Source organism: Myotis brandtii, unplaced genomic scaffold (genome assembly GCF_000412655.1).
Source record: "Myotis brandtii unplaced genomic scaffold, ASM41265v1 scaffold259, whole genome shotgun sequence".
Classification (NCBI taxonomy): domain Eukaryota; kingdom Metazoa; phylum Chordata; class Mammalia; order Chiroptera; family Vespertilionidae; genus Myotis; species Myotis brandtii.
The window spans coordinates 3,507,461-3,523,720 of NW_005359840.1; the positions used below are offsets into that span (position 1 = coordinate 3,507,461).

Sequence of the window (16,260 nt, forward strand, 5' to 3'; positions counted from 1 at the left end):
AATAAATATATCCTCAGGTGAGGATTAAAAATGTGGCAGTTATAAAATTTATTTTTAAAGAGTTTTATGCAAAAAAACACATGTTGCTTAAATGGACAAACCATCAGATACATGTATTGGTCCTCTGTAGCTTGATTCTTTCCACAGTAGTTCTCATGTGTTGAGATTTCACTCCCAACATACTTGTAAATTAGCTATTAGTGTACTTATACCATCACATAAGAGGAAGTAGCTTTGCATAAATCATTTATCATGTGTCAGTGGAGGTACATTTATAATAAAACATGACACAGCAGCATATGAATAAGGAGAACACTTGGGAAAAATAATACATATATTAAATATTGTGTTGAATGAATGCCTGATATTACTTAAGAAACTTGTTCTACTTATTGACAGTTGTATATTATATAAGAGTAGAATTAGTACAATAGGGGGAATTATGTCGAATGTTTGTACAATGCAGTCACTTTTCAAGTTATCCTATTGGCTTCTCCAGTACCATTTGACACTATTTCATCACTCCTTTTTCATAGTTCTCTTCTCCCTCGACTTCTATGATAACTAAGCTCTCCTAGGTTTTCTTTTACTTTATGTTGCATTTAAAATCTTCGCTCTCTATGCTTGATCTTTAAACATAGTGATTCCTAGAGCTTGGTCCTAAGTCCTTGGTTCCTTTGCTTTGCTCATTCTGTACATTGCCCTTAGGCAGCCACATCCATCCTTAAGACTTTAACTGACACTTCTATGTGATGGCTCTCTTTATTCCAAATTCCTCCTGACTCACAGACCCCTTATGTGCAGCTGCCTCTTGACTGCGTTTCAAATTCAGTATTGTCCTTCATGGTACAAACCTTCCTTTTCTTCATCTTTCCTCCTCCAATCTCTTCTCTAACCTTAACATGCATTTCTCTTGTGTTCCCAACCCTGGTTAACCTTAGCATAATCCACCAAGTAGCAAAAACCAGAAATGTAATAATCATCTTCAAATCTACTCCTATTTTGTCCACCATTTCCTCAATCACCAAATCCTACCAGTCCCTTCCTAGGTATGGTTGACCTCTTCCTCTACCCCTGCTGCCATTTCTTTTATTCAGGGCACTATTTTATCATTTACCCAGACTCTTGAATATCATTTACCCCTCATTCTTGCCCCTTTTAAATCATTTTCCACAAGGTTATACTTCTGAAGTGTAGTTCTCATGATATCACTGCTTAAGACTAGGATTAAAGTCTAGTCCTTGAGCAAACAAACTACTTCATCGTCTGACTGTTGCTTTCTCTCTAACCTCATATTCCACTAATTTATGGTCTAGTCCAGGTGTGAAGAACATCTGGCCTGCAGGCTGTATAAGGCCCGCAAAATCATTTGGTCTGGCCCTGCCAAGGCATTAGGGGTGAGTTAATTGTTTGACCAAATATAGCAGGTGAATTTTTAAGTTGATAATTTTATATGACTTGTGAATGATGTTGTAAATATCCAAATGGCTCTTGGCAGAAAAAAGGTTCCCCACCCCTGGTCTAGTCATACTGTGCTCAGTTTCATGAATATTTCTTGCTGTTTTGCACCTCTACCTCCATACCTTTCTACATAGTTTTGTCCTGCCTGTAATCTTTCTCCATTTCTTGACTTAATTAACTTGCTCTGTACATTTGTATCTTTCTTGGTTGGTACTTATTTTTACTTAAACCATCTTTTTTTTCTAACTCCTGCTGGGCTAGGATAAAGAGAGACCTTGTTAATGTCTACAGAGTACTTAATAAGGTCAAATGTGTGACAGTGTCAATAACATTTTAAAAGCATAATTTGTCACAGCTAATGGCAATATGGAGACTCTGTCTGAGAATGCCCTGGAGTTGGCAATTATTGTACTCCATTGCTCTATGAATTGTGGTCAAACTGGTAGATGTTTGTATAGTTTTCAGAGCTGAAAAGTTAAAATAAATAATAAGCTTTAGCATTTTCCCAGTAATTTTGTGAAGCTTCTTCATGTTTAAATATTTTCCCTCTCTATGACTTAGGTAAGAAATGGAATGCAATTTCTTTTTGTAATATGTCTCATGCCAATAACATTTGAAATATTTAAATACTATTCACTCATTATATTGTAACCAATTTATTGGGGCCAATTAGGGGTTATGCAGAAAACCATAAACAAATGAAGAGCCTTGTCTTTAGAAAGTTTAGTCTATTTTGTGATATTCCATTCTCTATACCACACCCCATACCCTAGGACAGTGATGGTGAACCTATGACACGTGTGACATGTGAACTCATTTTTTTGGTTGATTTTTCTTTGTTAAATGGCATTTAAATATATAAAATAAATATCAAAAATATGTCTTTGTTTTACTATGGTTGCAAATATCAAAAAATTTCTATATGTGACACGGCACCAGAGTTAAGTTAGGGTTTTTCAAAATGCTGACATGCCGAGCTCAAAAGGTTCGCCATCACTGCCCTAGGATGAAAATAATAGCATCCTGTGGTTAAAGAATGCAGGTAATTATTGTAGAAAGATAATATACTATTAGAGAAATGGCAGGATCATAACTGGTAGAAGAACTGATAGGAATAAAGTTTAGTATATAATTCTTTGTGGCACAAATTATTGGATGTTTTATCTCATCCACAAAGTTGGCGCTTTTTATCTATATATGCTTATGCATTCATTCAATAGCTAATATAGATATCATATAGAAATCTCCTTATGATGCAAGGAGATCTATATAATAAAAGCCTAAGCGACCATTACGGTGGAACGATCAGAATGACTGGTCGTTATGATGAGCACTGACGACCAGGGGGCAGATGCTTAATGCAGGAGCTGCCCCCTGGTTGTCAGTGTGCTCCCACAGGGGGAGCACTGCTCAGCCAGAAGCCAGGCTCATGGCTGCCTTCGCCGGTGGCGGGAGCCTCTCCTGCATCCGTGGCAGCTCTAAGGAGCAGCGAGCCGAGCAGTAAGGAGCAGTGAGCAGGCAGGCGGTAAGGAGTGAGGGATCCCAGACTGTGAGAGGGATGTTTGCAGAGTGCTCAGGATGTCCTGGACTGTGAGAGGGCCCAGGCCGGACTGAGGGACTCCCACCCACCTCCAGTGCTTGAATTTCGTGCACTGGGCCTCTAGCTACTGAGTAAAAATGGAAATACACAAGCTCCTTGTTCTTACTGGTTTAAAATCAGAATTGTGGTCCTAGCCTAGCATATATGTTAATAATGGAGAAAATGTGTGTGTGTGTGTGTATGTGTGTGTGTGTGTGTGTGTGTGTGTGTGTTTGCATGCACATGTGTGCTAAGTAAGGAGTGAGGTGGCAGTAAGTAAAGGAGAGTGCAAAATCATTATTTGGAATGATGGGATGCTGCCCATACTTCACTGTTTAAGATATATATAGAAAGCGGAATGTAACATATTTCAGGAGCCATTTTCTACCTTAAAATTTTGCATTCCATTATATATTATAACTATTTAATTTTTATTGAGTTATATTAGACACATAAGATAACCATTTTACGTACTAAATAATAGCTTGTTAAAATAATTGTATGTTTTTCTAATTAACCTATAATTCCAAAGCTAGATATTCTCAGTGCATTAAACATGATGCACTAGTTAAATTTTATTCTCTTACCTATCCTTAAAATATTTTGTTGTATGAATCTATGAATGGAGTTTATGAGGCATCTTGTATGTGCTGGAAGTTATTCTGTATTTGTAGTGAAGTGATACGGTTTGGAATCATGAATTTCCTTCTTGCTGTATGACCTTGTGTAAGTTATTTATCTGCTTTGAGCTTCACTTTCATCATCTGTGGAATAAGGGTAATAGCAACACTTATTTTGTATGATTTTTATAAGGATTAAATTAGATGGTGAGTTATATAAAGCACCTAATATTGTCTGGCAACTAATAATAATGATATAAATAATAATTATAATAGTTTGGGGTTTTGTATTTATCTTTAAATTCAGAATCCACACAATGAGTATTTCATGTTTATAATATTTTCTAATTACATTTTAAAGTTTATCTAATTACATTTTTTTAAAAATATGTTTTGATTGATTTCAGAGGGAAGGGGGGGAGAGAAAGATAGAAATATCAATGAGGAGAGAGATAACAAAAAAAATGATGAGAGAGAATCATTGATAGGCTGCCTCCTGCACACCCCCCACTGGGAATGGAGCCCACAACCTGGGCATGTGCCCTGACCAGGAATCAAACCATGACCTGGTTTATAGGTCAATGCTCAATCACTGAGCCACAGCAGCCGGGCTATCTGATTACAATTTTTAAGTTTAATTTTGTAATTATAAATTGTGATAATTATTCTAATTTTCTTCTCGTCCTGTGAAAAGGGCAATAATTGTGTAGTAGTATAAAGGAATAGAGACTATTAAGATGACTATTATTCTCCACTTTTTTACAATATAAATATTTCTCTGAAAGAGCGTTGCTCTAGCAGATTGTATTGTAAAGTGACATGACAGTATGACTATTTATCATATGTTATTTGTAATTATTTAGCTATCTATTAGAATTTGATAAACAATAAACAGTACATTTGGTAAACCATTGCTGTTAACCTGTTTAGTTACTGAATTCATTGTCTTATACTTGTTTATACTATAGTCAATAAATGCAACTTCTTTTTTATTTAGTTATATATTTATAATAATATATATTCTTAATGCTATTAAAGTGTTTAATAGCATTGCAACATTTATTAAATTTGAAGTTATTTTGTAATTGATACATTCATTAATTTCATTAACTTTTACTATGTTTATCATCTCCTGATCTAAATACTTTTTTTTGTATAAAGGTACAATTCTAAGAATCATTAAGCTGTTTCTTATGGAAATGCTCTCTTTACTTGTAGGGTATTAATACAAGCCATTAAGCTTGAATTTCTTCTGGCAAAAACAATCCTAGCAGATGGCAACTTTTCTCTCTATTAATTTTGGATTGGACATGTACTTTGGCTTGTTCAGTCATGTCATATTTGTAACATAACAAGGATCATTCAAGCAAATACAATAATGTAGTGATGGTCATGTAGAATATGCAGACTTATATCACACAAATAGATAATGTAGCGATGGTTGTGTAGAATATGCAGTCTCATAACTATGAAGATGTCAACGTTTTCTTATTGTCAACATGAGGGTTATGTAATCTGTTAAGGCATAAGCTTAATTTTTCTGATAGATCTTTTAAAGTAATGCTACTTATATGGCAAATATTTAGTCAATTGTATAAGTGTTTTCGTTTGACATTTGAGCACTTGTAGGAATTAGACTATATTTTTCAATTTTTATTTAGCTATATAGTAATGTTAGAAACAACCCATCATCACCTGTAAAGCATGCAACTTTTGATTTTTGAATCTGGATATGTGGTAAATGGGCTAATCTCCCAAAGAAACATCTTAAATACATGATATAAATATAAAAATAAAAGCAGTATACCTTTTAAAAAATTGATCTTAGAGAGAGGGAAGGCGATGTAGAGAGAGAGAGAAAGAGAGAGAAACATGCCAAATGCGTCCGGAGCAGGGATTGAACCCACCACCTGAGTACATGCCCTGACCGGGAATCTAGCCCACCACCTTTTGGTGTACCAGACAACACACCAACCAACTGAGCCACACCGGCCAGGGTACAATATACCTTTTAATCTTTTCTTTCTATTTGAAAAAGTAATTATCATAATAATAGGTCTAGACAGGTGAAATCAAAATACATTTGAAATACAGGTTTTTTTGTTATTTTTATATGATGTTTGTGATTCAATAAAACTTTATTGGCACAAGCAGGCAGCTCGCCACATTAGAACTATGGGCTGCGGCTGGCCTGTGGTCTGTAGTTTGCCAACCCCTAGACTCTATGCTTATTTCATCTTGGCAGCCGCAGGAGCTTGGTTCTCCCCCTGAGAAGGAAAGATGGCTTGAGGATTTAGGGGGGTTACCTGGTCAGTCTGGCATCCCTGTGGGACATCCAGGAGCTGGTATATTCAGGGACAGCTCGGTTTGTAGGTGGGGAATCAAAGAGGGGAGAAGACAGACATCAGCCTGCCACCCAGAAGAGTCCCCAGGGTCTTGGGTATACTATGCAGATAGAGTAGAGCCCATACTAACTATTGATTTATGGGTGCTCCCTTCTATAAATACTTGGCATCTTTACTAAATCTGGTATTTTCCAGGAGTCCCCTTGCAGTCAGCTCTTTGAGCACTCACTCCACCACTCATTGCATACTTTAAAAATAATCGATTTAAATGTGTGGTCTTCACTTAAACCAGCAGTTTTCAACCTGTGGGTCGCGACCCCTTTGAGGGTCGAATGATCCTTTCACAGGGGTCGCCTAAGACCATCGGAAAACACATATATAATTACATATTGTTTTTGTGATTAATCACTTTGCTTTAATTATGTTCAATTTGTAACAATGAAATTGGGGGTCACCACAACATGAGGAACTTTATTAAAGGGTTGCGGCGTTAGGAAGGTTGAGAACCACTGACTTAAACTATTAGCCAGTTGCCTTAGACTTGAGCAGCATTTAAAAAAAAATGCTATTCAGGAATAATGTATGGAACACCTGGCAATTAGCATTTTGTTAATTCCCTTTTAGCTTGCAATTACCAGAAAATAATTCCCCTTTTATAGTAGAGAGCCTCAATATCAGAAGGTAAGAAAAGCAAAACCCATTTTCCAGTGTCAATATAATTAATGAATCACCTTCACTGGAAAAGAAGCCCCTATATTTACTTTATCAGGCATGCACATTAGTATTGGCATCACAGTACCTTCTAGTTGATCTTAATTCACTTCTACACATAACAAATTAATTCATCTTAATCATACATTTTAATACTCTGAATTTTGTGCAAATCCATTCCAATAATAGAATAGAGAGAATATAAATCAGTGTAATTATTTCTCTAATTTATCACTGTTGCCCGTTTAATATTATGGAACTTTTATAACTTTTTTTAAATTTATTTTGGAAAAGTATTTATAACCATATAGGATTGAGGCTAGTTTACCTGAGGATACCTGGATATGCAAGATACATTTCATGATCTTTCTAAAGTGCTTTCTATACATACTTTTAGAACTTTGAGTTTCTCAAGAGAGAGTTTAATATTTATTCATATTGGTCAGCAAAGCATAGAAGTACTTGACCATCCATCATATCTTCATTAGAATTATTCTGCACATTAGAAATTTTATTCATTTTGTTGCTTATACTTTAAAATAATAATCATCCTTAAACTTTTATAAATATTTGCATTTTTCTTATTTTTATATGTAGGTATGCCTTTAGTAAATGGAAAAATAATGGTCTGAATGCATTATTTATTTAATTAAAAACATTAAAATAAGGTTTGCTTTCTAATTGCAGGTGGCTTGCATGCAGTTTATAAATGCCCTTGTCACTTTTCCTTATGAGCTTGATTTTCGAATACATTTAAGGAATGAGTTCCTCCGTTCTGGACTAAAGACAATATTACCAGTAAGTTGAGTGTACACATTTATTATGCTGATGAACTTTAACACTTTCCATTTTTAGACTTGCAACAGAGTAAGTAATTGTGCCTTGCTATTTTCTCTTGTAAAGCTTTAAACATTTTGTAAGCTTTATTAATTGCAGTAATATCAGTCTTTATATGCAACTGACAATTTAGAATGCACCTGGTGCTGTGTCCAGAAGTGATTTTTCCCTTCCTGAAGCCAAATGGAACTTCTTTTCTTTGGATGTAAATACTGAGAACATAAAAGACTACACTTTTTTTTTTGCAGTTTCAATTTTCATTTAAACATTTTTGCCTTTTTTCTTTGATAACTTACATTGATTTCATTTCTATTCAGCATAAGTATGCATATAATTTTGATTAGTATACTCTGGACACATTGCTTAAGTTTGGTATTCTTATTACAGAGCCATGTGAACTTTTTTAAAGAAAAAAACAATTTTATGTGAACATTTACTCTAATTATAATACTGTTAAAAACATTTTTGAAATAACTTTATAGGTTTGATCTCAGATTAATGAACATACTTGTTCTTTGAATACAAATGCAACAACTAGGACTTTATATTTTATTTAATGTTAATTGAAGAATGATTTTTTTCCAGACTATAGCAATGTTAAAGGAGACAAAATTTCTCACTAGTCTCTTCATTTAAGCTACTCAGGTCACACCCGAGAAGCAAGAAGTAAAAGTAAAAAAGAATGGAGGAAAGAAAAAAAAATAAATGTCAGTGAGCATGTATATAAGATTTAGGGTGCGCTAGAAATACCAAAATAAGGGGTGTTTCCTGGTGAGGAACAAGAGTGGAGTATGCATCAATTGCTTGTGCTGTGACAATCTTAACTTAAAGTAGTTGAAGCACATCATCATAAAATGGACGATTGGGTCTATTGAAACCAGTTTTCATCAGGTGTATGGTTGGCTCTATTTTAGAAATTTCTACGTTACTTTCACATCCAATGGTTCTTTAACCCCTGAATTTAAAAACCAAGGAATTGGTTGTGGTTAATTAAAGCAATATTTTCAGTAACCCGTAGAGAGGTTTTAGTACACAGTTAACAGGCACATTATATAACAGTTCTAGTGTGTGCAACACATTTATTCTCGTTTTGTCACAAATCTGTCTTCATGAAAAGTCTTTGGCTTTCAGTAGCTAGAGAGAATGTTATAGTCTTGGTTCTAGTTTGCTTTTGAGTTGCCTACTCACTGGTTTTCATGCTTGTCCTCCCTGAGTTAGTCCTCTGGTTCTGGGAGAGGAATAATGCTTGTGGGCACTTGTTAGCTACGGGGTCTCCTTAACATCCTCTGCTCATTTACTAATATGCCGTGTTTTCTGCCTTAGTTGTTGTTATTACCCTTCCATCTTTTATTCCCCTGTGTCTATTTATAATTGAACAATCATTTTTGCCTTATATTACTGAATGGCTGGTCAAGAAAACTGTGGCTCTTGATTTATTTAAGTCCTCATTTTTTCAGAAAGTATGTACCGTAGCTCTTGCACTTACCTTTTGCACTTTTGTTTGGGTGTCTTAATTTCTGCTGGGTTCAGTGGTCTCATGGTAGGTTCTTTATTTGGTTATAGTGACAGCTAAGATTTTGCATCAGTGGTTTTAAACTACACTTTCCCATTGGCCCTATAGCCATATAAAAAGCCTCTTGTGGCACCATGTGCTTCTTAATATCTGTATTCTTAAAATATTCCTCCAGGTACATTTTTCTTTAAGTATCACATCTCTTTAATATGCCCTGCTTCTCAGATCTCAGTGATTCTAAAGCAGGAGAAATGTGGAAAGTGTCATGTTTCTGTTTCCTAAAGTTTTGGAATAGAACCTACAAGGACTCTCAATTTTCTTTTTGTCCTAAAACAATGGAGTGAAATATGGCCACATATGGTTCTGGTTCTCAGCCACGACCTTGGTCACGTTCCCCTAAGAAGAGACTATCAAGATCTTATTGAAGGTGGGGAAGAGATGTTCTGTTTAAAGAAAAATTATTCCCAGGTATTTCTGTTGTAGAAAATAAGAACCTGGATTCAGGCAGATCCCTGAGATTAGAGATTCTAGAATATAGCAGCCAATTAGACATGGCCATGGCTAATATTAGTAGTTGGTATATGGATAAAAAATTATTACTATCTGGAATCATTAAGTGATAGGGAAGAATAATTCTTAGTACTTCAGTAGCCCCTGATACCACCATAATGTTATAATAGAGTAAAACATTTTTTCATATAATTATCAGACTCCTCAAGGACAATTATTTTAATATAATCTGTAAAAATTTAATTTCAAAATTCCCCCATCTCTTTGGAGAAATTACAGTGTTTAAAGGGAGTTTATATTTCATTTATGTGGAAATTCACTTTTCATAAATTTGCTTTAGTAATTTGGGATAAATGAATCACTATACAGTGATTTTTAACATGATATTTGCTCTATAGTTAACTTACATTGATTTCTTGTGAAGTCCCCATTGGCCTTTTATTTAGTTAAATAAAGTAGGAAAATATTAGGTAAATCAGATGTGAGAAGGAACATGAAAATAAGAAGTTGTGTCTGTAGACAGCAGGCATTCTTAATCTCTTTTGAAAGACTGACTAGCCCTTCCTTATTCTTTTGAAGAATCCTTATTCTCTTGCATTCCAGTATTTACATATATTTTTTGTTTTTTTTTAAATTTCTTTATTGGTTAAGGTATTACAAATGTGTCCTCATCCCATTAACCCCCTTTTGATTTCCGAAAGGAAGGGAGAGTGAGAGAGAGAGAGAAACAGCAATGATAAGAGAGAACCATCTATCTGCTGCCTCCTGTGTGCCCCACACTGGGGATGGAGCGCACAACCCAGGCTTGTGCCCTGACCAGGAATTGAACTGAGACCTCCTGGTTCATAGGTTGACGCTCAACCATTGAGCCATACCGACTGGGCAGAAGTATACTATATTATAGAGAATTATATGTTTCAGAGAATCTGCCTAAAGTGGTCCATATCTATACACCTAGTCTGTTTAAAAAAAATAACTGAAACATGTTTACAATATTTCACATAATTAGTAATAGTGTAATTCAGTAATTTTATAATATACATTAAAATAATTTTTTAAATTTAATTTATTGAGGGACACTGGTTAACAAAATTATACTGGTTTCATGTGTATAATTCTATAACACATCATCTGACATTTTACATTTTTAAACATAAAACTAGTTATGCATTTTCATTTACTTTTATAGGATATCTGTAACAATTGTGATATGTAAAAATATTATTAATTTATTAAGTGATTATTTTTATCATTATTTATGGATATATCTTTCATAAGGTTGGATATTTGACTAAAAGGAAGTTATATACAGGGTGTCCCAAAAATATGCATACCCACTTTGAATGATTATAAAGTCAGTGTTTATTAACATACAGTTCGTTTTCAAATTTTAAAAGAATCTACAGAAATGAATAGTATTTTGTCAATGCCTGTTCTCAAACTGATGGCCATTCTGGTCCAGGCACTGCTGATAAATAACAGGAAGCATTGGAATCGCAAACATCAAGAATCATTTCGTTCGGTATTTGTGTGCCCTCAATTTGTTGACTGTTGCCGGTTTTGTTCTGTAAACTATCTTTTATGTATCTCTATATAAAAACAGTCTAATGTCACTTTTTGATAAATTTTCTTACTGGCTTCACCCATTATTTTAAATAAGTTAAACCTAAAAGGAGTAAAAATTAAGTGAGTTATCAGCTATTAAAATGTGCATACATTTTTTGGGGACACTGTGTGTGTGTGTGAATATATATTTATTTTAATGGGACATTATTACTAAACAACATAAGGTATTGCATTTGTACATGTTCATATTTGTATATTGTGCTGTATATGTTCACATACTATATATATTATATAAATAATGTATTGTTCTAATTTAAAACTAAATTAAAGTATTTCACCAGTTATTTTTACTGAAAATATTTTTATCTTATTTATTTTTAATTAAATTTATTGGAGTGACATTGGTTATTTATTGAAAATATTTAATCATGCATATTGATTCCATGTTTTATAAAGTTCTGATGCTAATTAAATGACAGTATTTAACTTGAAATTTTCAAACATATTTGAATATGTTCAAGTTTTATAGTGAACATCTAAGAAAAACTGGAATGTGACATAAGAATAATGAAGGGTTTATATTCTAAAATGTGTTAAAGGTTGTTTCTGCAGTGACCAGCATATTGAGTGTGTCTGGCTTCTGCTGTTTTCTGAACAGAGTTCAGAAATCACCTGTTAATATGACCCACCAATTTTACAATTTTGCATTCCAGTAAATGACTTCATTCCCCTTCAAAGTGGAAAACAAGACCTAAAGCAAGTTATTACTAAAGAGGAAACTAGTATAAATACATTTATTTGTTATATATGTATATGAAATTATATAGATATATATTAATAAGTATTTTATATGCTATTTAGGTAAATTTTCAGTTGATTATTATGTTTAAGGATGTTAGAAAAATACATCTAGAAATTGCATAAATTTGTGTTTGGCTTCAGTACTTGCCGTCACATCTCCATTTATAATTGTTCTATTGAATAAAAATAGAAACAAGAAATGCATCCTATTTTGTTTTAGTGACCTAATTTGAAGTACACCATGCTTACATTTCCTTTCAGAGTTCAAGCTCAGCTCTGAAAATCCTAGTCCCACTTTTGGTATCACTCTTGAGCATCCACAGTTGTGATTATCCATTTGGGTTTTGAAAGCTGCAACTTAATGGACACATATTAAAAGCTATGCCAGGTGATATATATTAAGCCCAACAATCTCTAGTGTGGCATGCTTCCAAAGATTTCATTTATATTATTATTTTGAAAATTATCAGAGGTGTGTAATGCATGTGCTTATAATGTATTACAAAAACAGATCTTTGATGCCCAAGTTGATATTTTGTGATTAGGCTAGCAAAAATGAAAGGTGGGGGAGGAGGCTAGATAAGCAGCCTGATAAAAAGTCCTGATAAAAAGACCTTTTTGCTTCAAATCACAAAATATCATTTAAAATAAACCTGTTTATTTCACTTTTCACGCCATACTTGGGACTGTTGTGCTTGAGTATATCCTCGTATTTGTTCTTTATTAATACAGTTGATCTATATTTGCATTTTTGCCAGAGGCATATGCGAATGTTCTAACTGCATGAGTTCTTTTGCCATCTTTGATTAGTGTGTTTAGTCAAAACGACAGCATTTAATTTGGGTTGTTAGCAATTATTTTTTTTCCCTTTGTAAAAGTGATTGTTAATTTTTTAATGTGAATAATCAAAATCTGGGGCATGAAAAGAAAATGCAATGAATGCAATGAGGTTCTTTTATTTTAAAATAGAAAAACGAAGCACATTTTACTTTCTTTCAGGAAACCAAGTGCGTGGGTCAATATTTGAATTGCTTCTGTGTATATAATTGAATAATAGTGTCTGGCCTTTATTACCAAAATATGCTGTTGTCAAACTGTTATTCATCTGTTAAGTTTTATGTTTAAATGTTAGGATCTGAAAGAAAAAGAGAATGATGAGCTTGATATTCAGTTGAGAGTATTCGATGAAAACAAAGAGGACGACCTAACTGAGTTATCACATCGTCTCAACGACATTCGAGCAGAAATGGAATATCCTTTTGACAAGCCAGAAAAATCATTTTGCATGTATTGTGAAAAAAGGATGTGTATGTGATATTGTGAATCATTATTAGAATTCTTATCTGCAAGCCCAATTTACATCCATTTATTTATATTAGAACCTCACTGTGATGCTGTCCTGGAGACTCATGTGGAGGAACTGCCTGACTGTCCGGATGATTTACACAGGTTATATTGAAATCTGCACAGTGGCGGTATATTCTGCTCCATGGTCTTGAAAAGAAAGAGCCTAAGGAAATATACCTCATGCATAAAAATTTAGTGGGGGACTCACTGAGTTCATATGTGGCTATATGTAATATACTTTTTCAGTTTATTAAATGGTACTCAGTGGTTTAGAGATAAAATTCAATTCAAATCAATGTCCTATTCTCCAAATATTTTGATTCCTTAGCAAAACAAAGAAATGTTTAGATGTAATAGTATCTGACTATAGTAAGGCTGTGTGATGGAAACATTCGAGTCAAATACAACTGGTGTAAAACCTTGCTATGGCATTGATTTAATATGAAATGATTTTATATTTTAAAGATGGTTGTCACAGCATTGGTTGCCATTTGTTTCACACCCATTCATGTCCTTCCTTATGGATCCTAGGGAAATTGGGACATACTTCAGCACCAAAATGACCTTGAGCTAGACTTTTTCTCTGTGATGTCTTCTTTCCTCTTCCTCCTCTCCCCTCAAAATAACTGGAAGTAGTATTCCTCTTCTTGAAACTCCCAGAATACTTTGTTTGTATCTGTCTTATTTATGTACACTTCCATGCCCCTTGAGATTGAGGTCAGAAATGTTGTATTTCATCTTTTTCCTCCAGTGCTCCTATTGAAGTGTCTTACCCATAAGTACTGGATGAACAGGTATGCAGCAAATAACAATTTTATTATTATAGGAGATAATTTCTCATAATTTTTAATCTGTCATTAGTGTCTCTAGTCTACAGCATTTCCATAATATTAAATGTTTTTATGTCAGCTAGTAAATATATTGCTTTCTTGCTTTATATAGATTTTTCTTATAATCAAACTTCACCAGAAAGCTATTTTTTGATCCATTTTGTAATCACTTAAAGGACCTTATAAGACTTTAACACAGTACTCTTACATGGAGTCTAAGGAGTGATCTAGCATACACTTAATTCTACTTCACTGAAAATGTTGACATTTCAGGTTATTTTTAGGATGTTGGATTACATCTCCTCTCCTACCTTTCTATTGTATTGATTTTCCTGATGCATTTTTGAAATATGTTTTCTAGTTTATTAAAAGCACTTGAACTTCAACCATTCATTTTATTTCCTAAGAAAAATGTTCCAAGTTTCATTCTTTATTATCCATGCTGTATTACATAATGAAATACAAAGGAATGCAAATAATAATAATTTCGGATTTCATTAAGTATTTCATCTGTATAAAAAAACTGGTTTTGTGATCTTTTATCAATCCACAGAATGTTAGTTTATCTTTCTATCTTATGTCACAGTAAACATAGAGGAGTAGTGGCTTTCGTGAACAATATAATATAGGCCCTCCCTCTATCACAACTACAGAAAGCTCAAGAGAAAACCATTTCCATTAATGGCATTGCTATTCCAACAGTACCAGCTTTAATCTGGAGTTTAAAATATAATGGGTAACTGATCACTTAAGGTTTTGATGGTTAAATGTTCTTAGAAATACTCTTTAAGTCTACCTCTCTTGTGAAAATATTAACATGATTCCATAGATTATATTTTTTTATATAAACATTGCAATACAGGAGCATAGAATTGAAAGTTTAGAAACAGTAATAAAAACAAAATGATACATCAATGAATTTAAGTTTCATGAAAAATATTTTTTTTCCTTGACTTACTTTTCACTGATATGAATGAAGTATACCATCTTCTGTATAATTTGTTGAAGGACACAGCTGCTGAGAATTACTTATTATCCATTCTACAACATTTTTTGCTTATCAGAAATGATTATTATATCAGGTAAGAAGCAGTTCTCAAAGTACTACCTGTATAACTTAAATTAGATCTAAAGGAAAATTAACAATGTAGTGGGCCTAGGTAGTCTATGCATGTATGCATCCAGAAAGTGTAAGAGCTCGATGACTTAAGGTAACATTTTTTAAGTGGTATTAATTTCTTTTTATTTTTTTGGGGGGGGCAGAATAATTTATTTATAAAAATGGGGTACCCAAGTGACAGGACTTTTAATAGCAATGAATCCAAAGATTTTGTTGACCCTATGATGAATTTTCTTTGCTAGATGATTGTAACACAGAGTCAACACTATAGAATCTATGGTAGAACTTTTAAGTTCTTATTTTTAATATGTAAGGTTTTACTATTATTACTAGTTTATAGTATTTTTCTAGTAATAGATGTGTTATTATCTAAGAAAATAATGCTAAATTTCAGCTTTATATTCACTAATATAATTCTTCAAAGTAAATGATTATGATTATAAGGTTATAAATTTTATAGTCTAATAACTAGGAATATATTTGAAAGCCAGAAAGGTTTCTGAGTGACTGAAACTATCCATCAGGTGATGACCATCATCTTATATTTAACTGCTTCAGAGACTCTTAGTTGTTCTTCATTGTCAATATGCATGACATTCTGGCAACCTAGGCTTTCTGATTTCTCAAAACTTGCTTGATTAGTGCAGAAAGGAAGGCTACTATGGGGCCAGGTATAATTGCAACAAAAATGACAGTTCTAAAGCCACATAGAAAACTATTATAGTGCAGACCAGTACAATAACTGATGGACATCATGATGTTACAGAGACATAGACAAATGTTTAAAATATTAAATTTTATGTGTTTTTTTTTAAAAATAGGAATGATAGTAATACACTTGGAATGATTGTTGTTTCGTAAAATAAGTTCTGGTGATTAAAGGGATACTGTGGCTGTGTGACACAGTTACCTGGGGAAATTGTGCAAAGCCATCCATTTCTCAGTAACTGATGAAATGAGAACTTGCTATAATATGACATCCTTTTCATCCCGAGAACATCCATGTGAGGTAGAATTGTG

General features: G+C 33.5%; 1 protein-coding gene across 1 annotated transcript in view; it reads left to right on the forward strand.

Annotated features, from left to right (window-relative positions):
* The window catches only part of DIAPH2 (diaphanous-related formin 2), a 550,233-nt gene that overhangs the window by 12,246 nt on the left and 521,727 nt on the right, over positions 1-16,260 (forward strand). Inside the window, exons 5-7 of the mRNA XM_014541049.1 lie at positions 7,404-7,514; positions 13,076-13,194; positions 15,086-15,202. Coding sequence (XP_014396535.1) covers positions 7,404-7,514; positions 13,076-13,194; positions 15,086-15,202 — 347 coding nt within the window. The remainder of the gene's footprint in view (positions 1-7,403; positions 7,515-13,075; positions 13,195-15,085; positions 15,203-16,260) is intronic.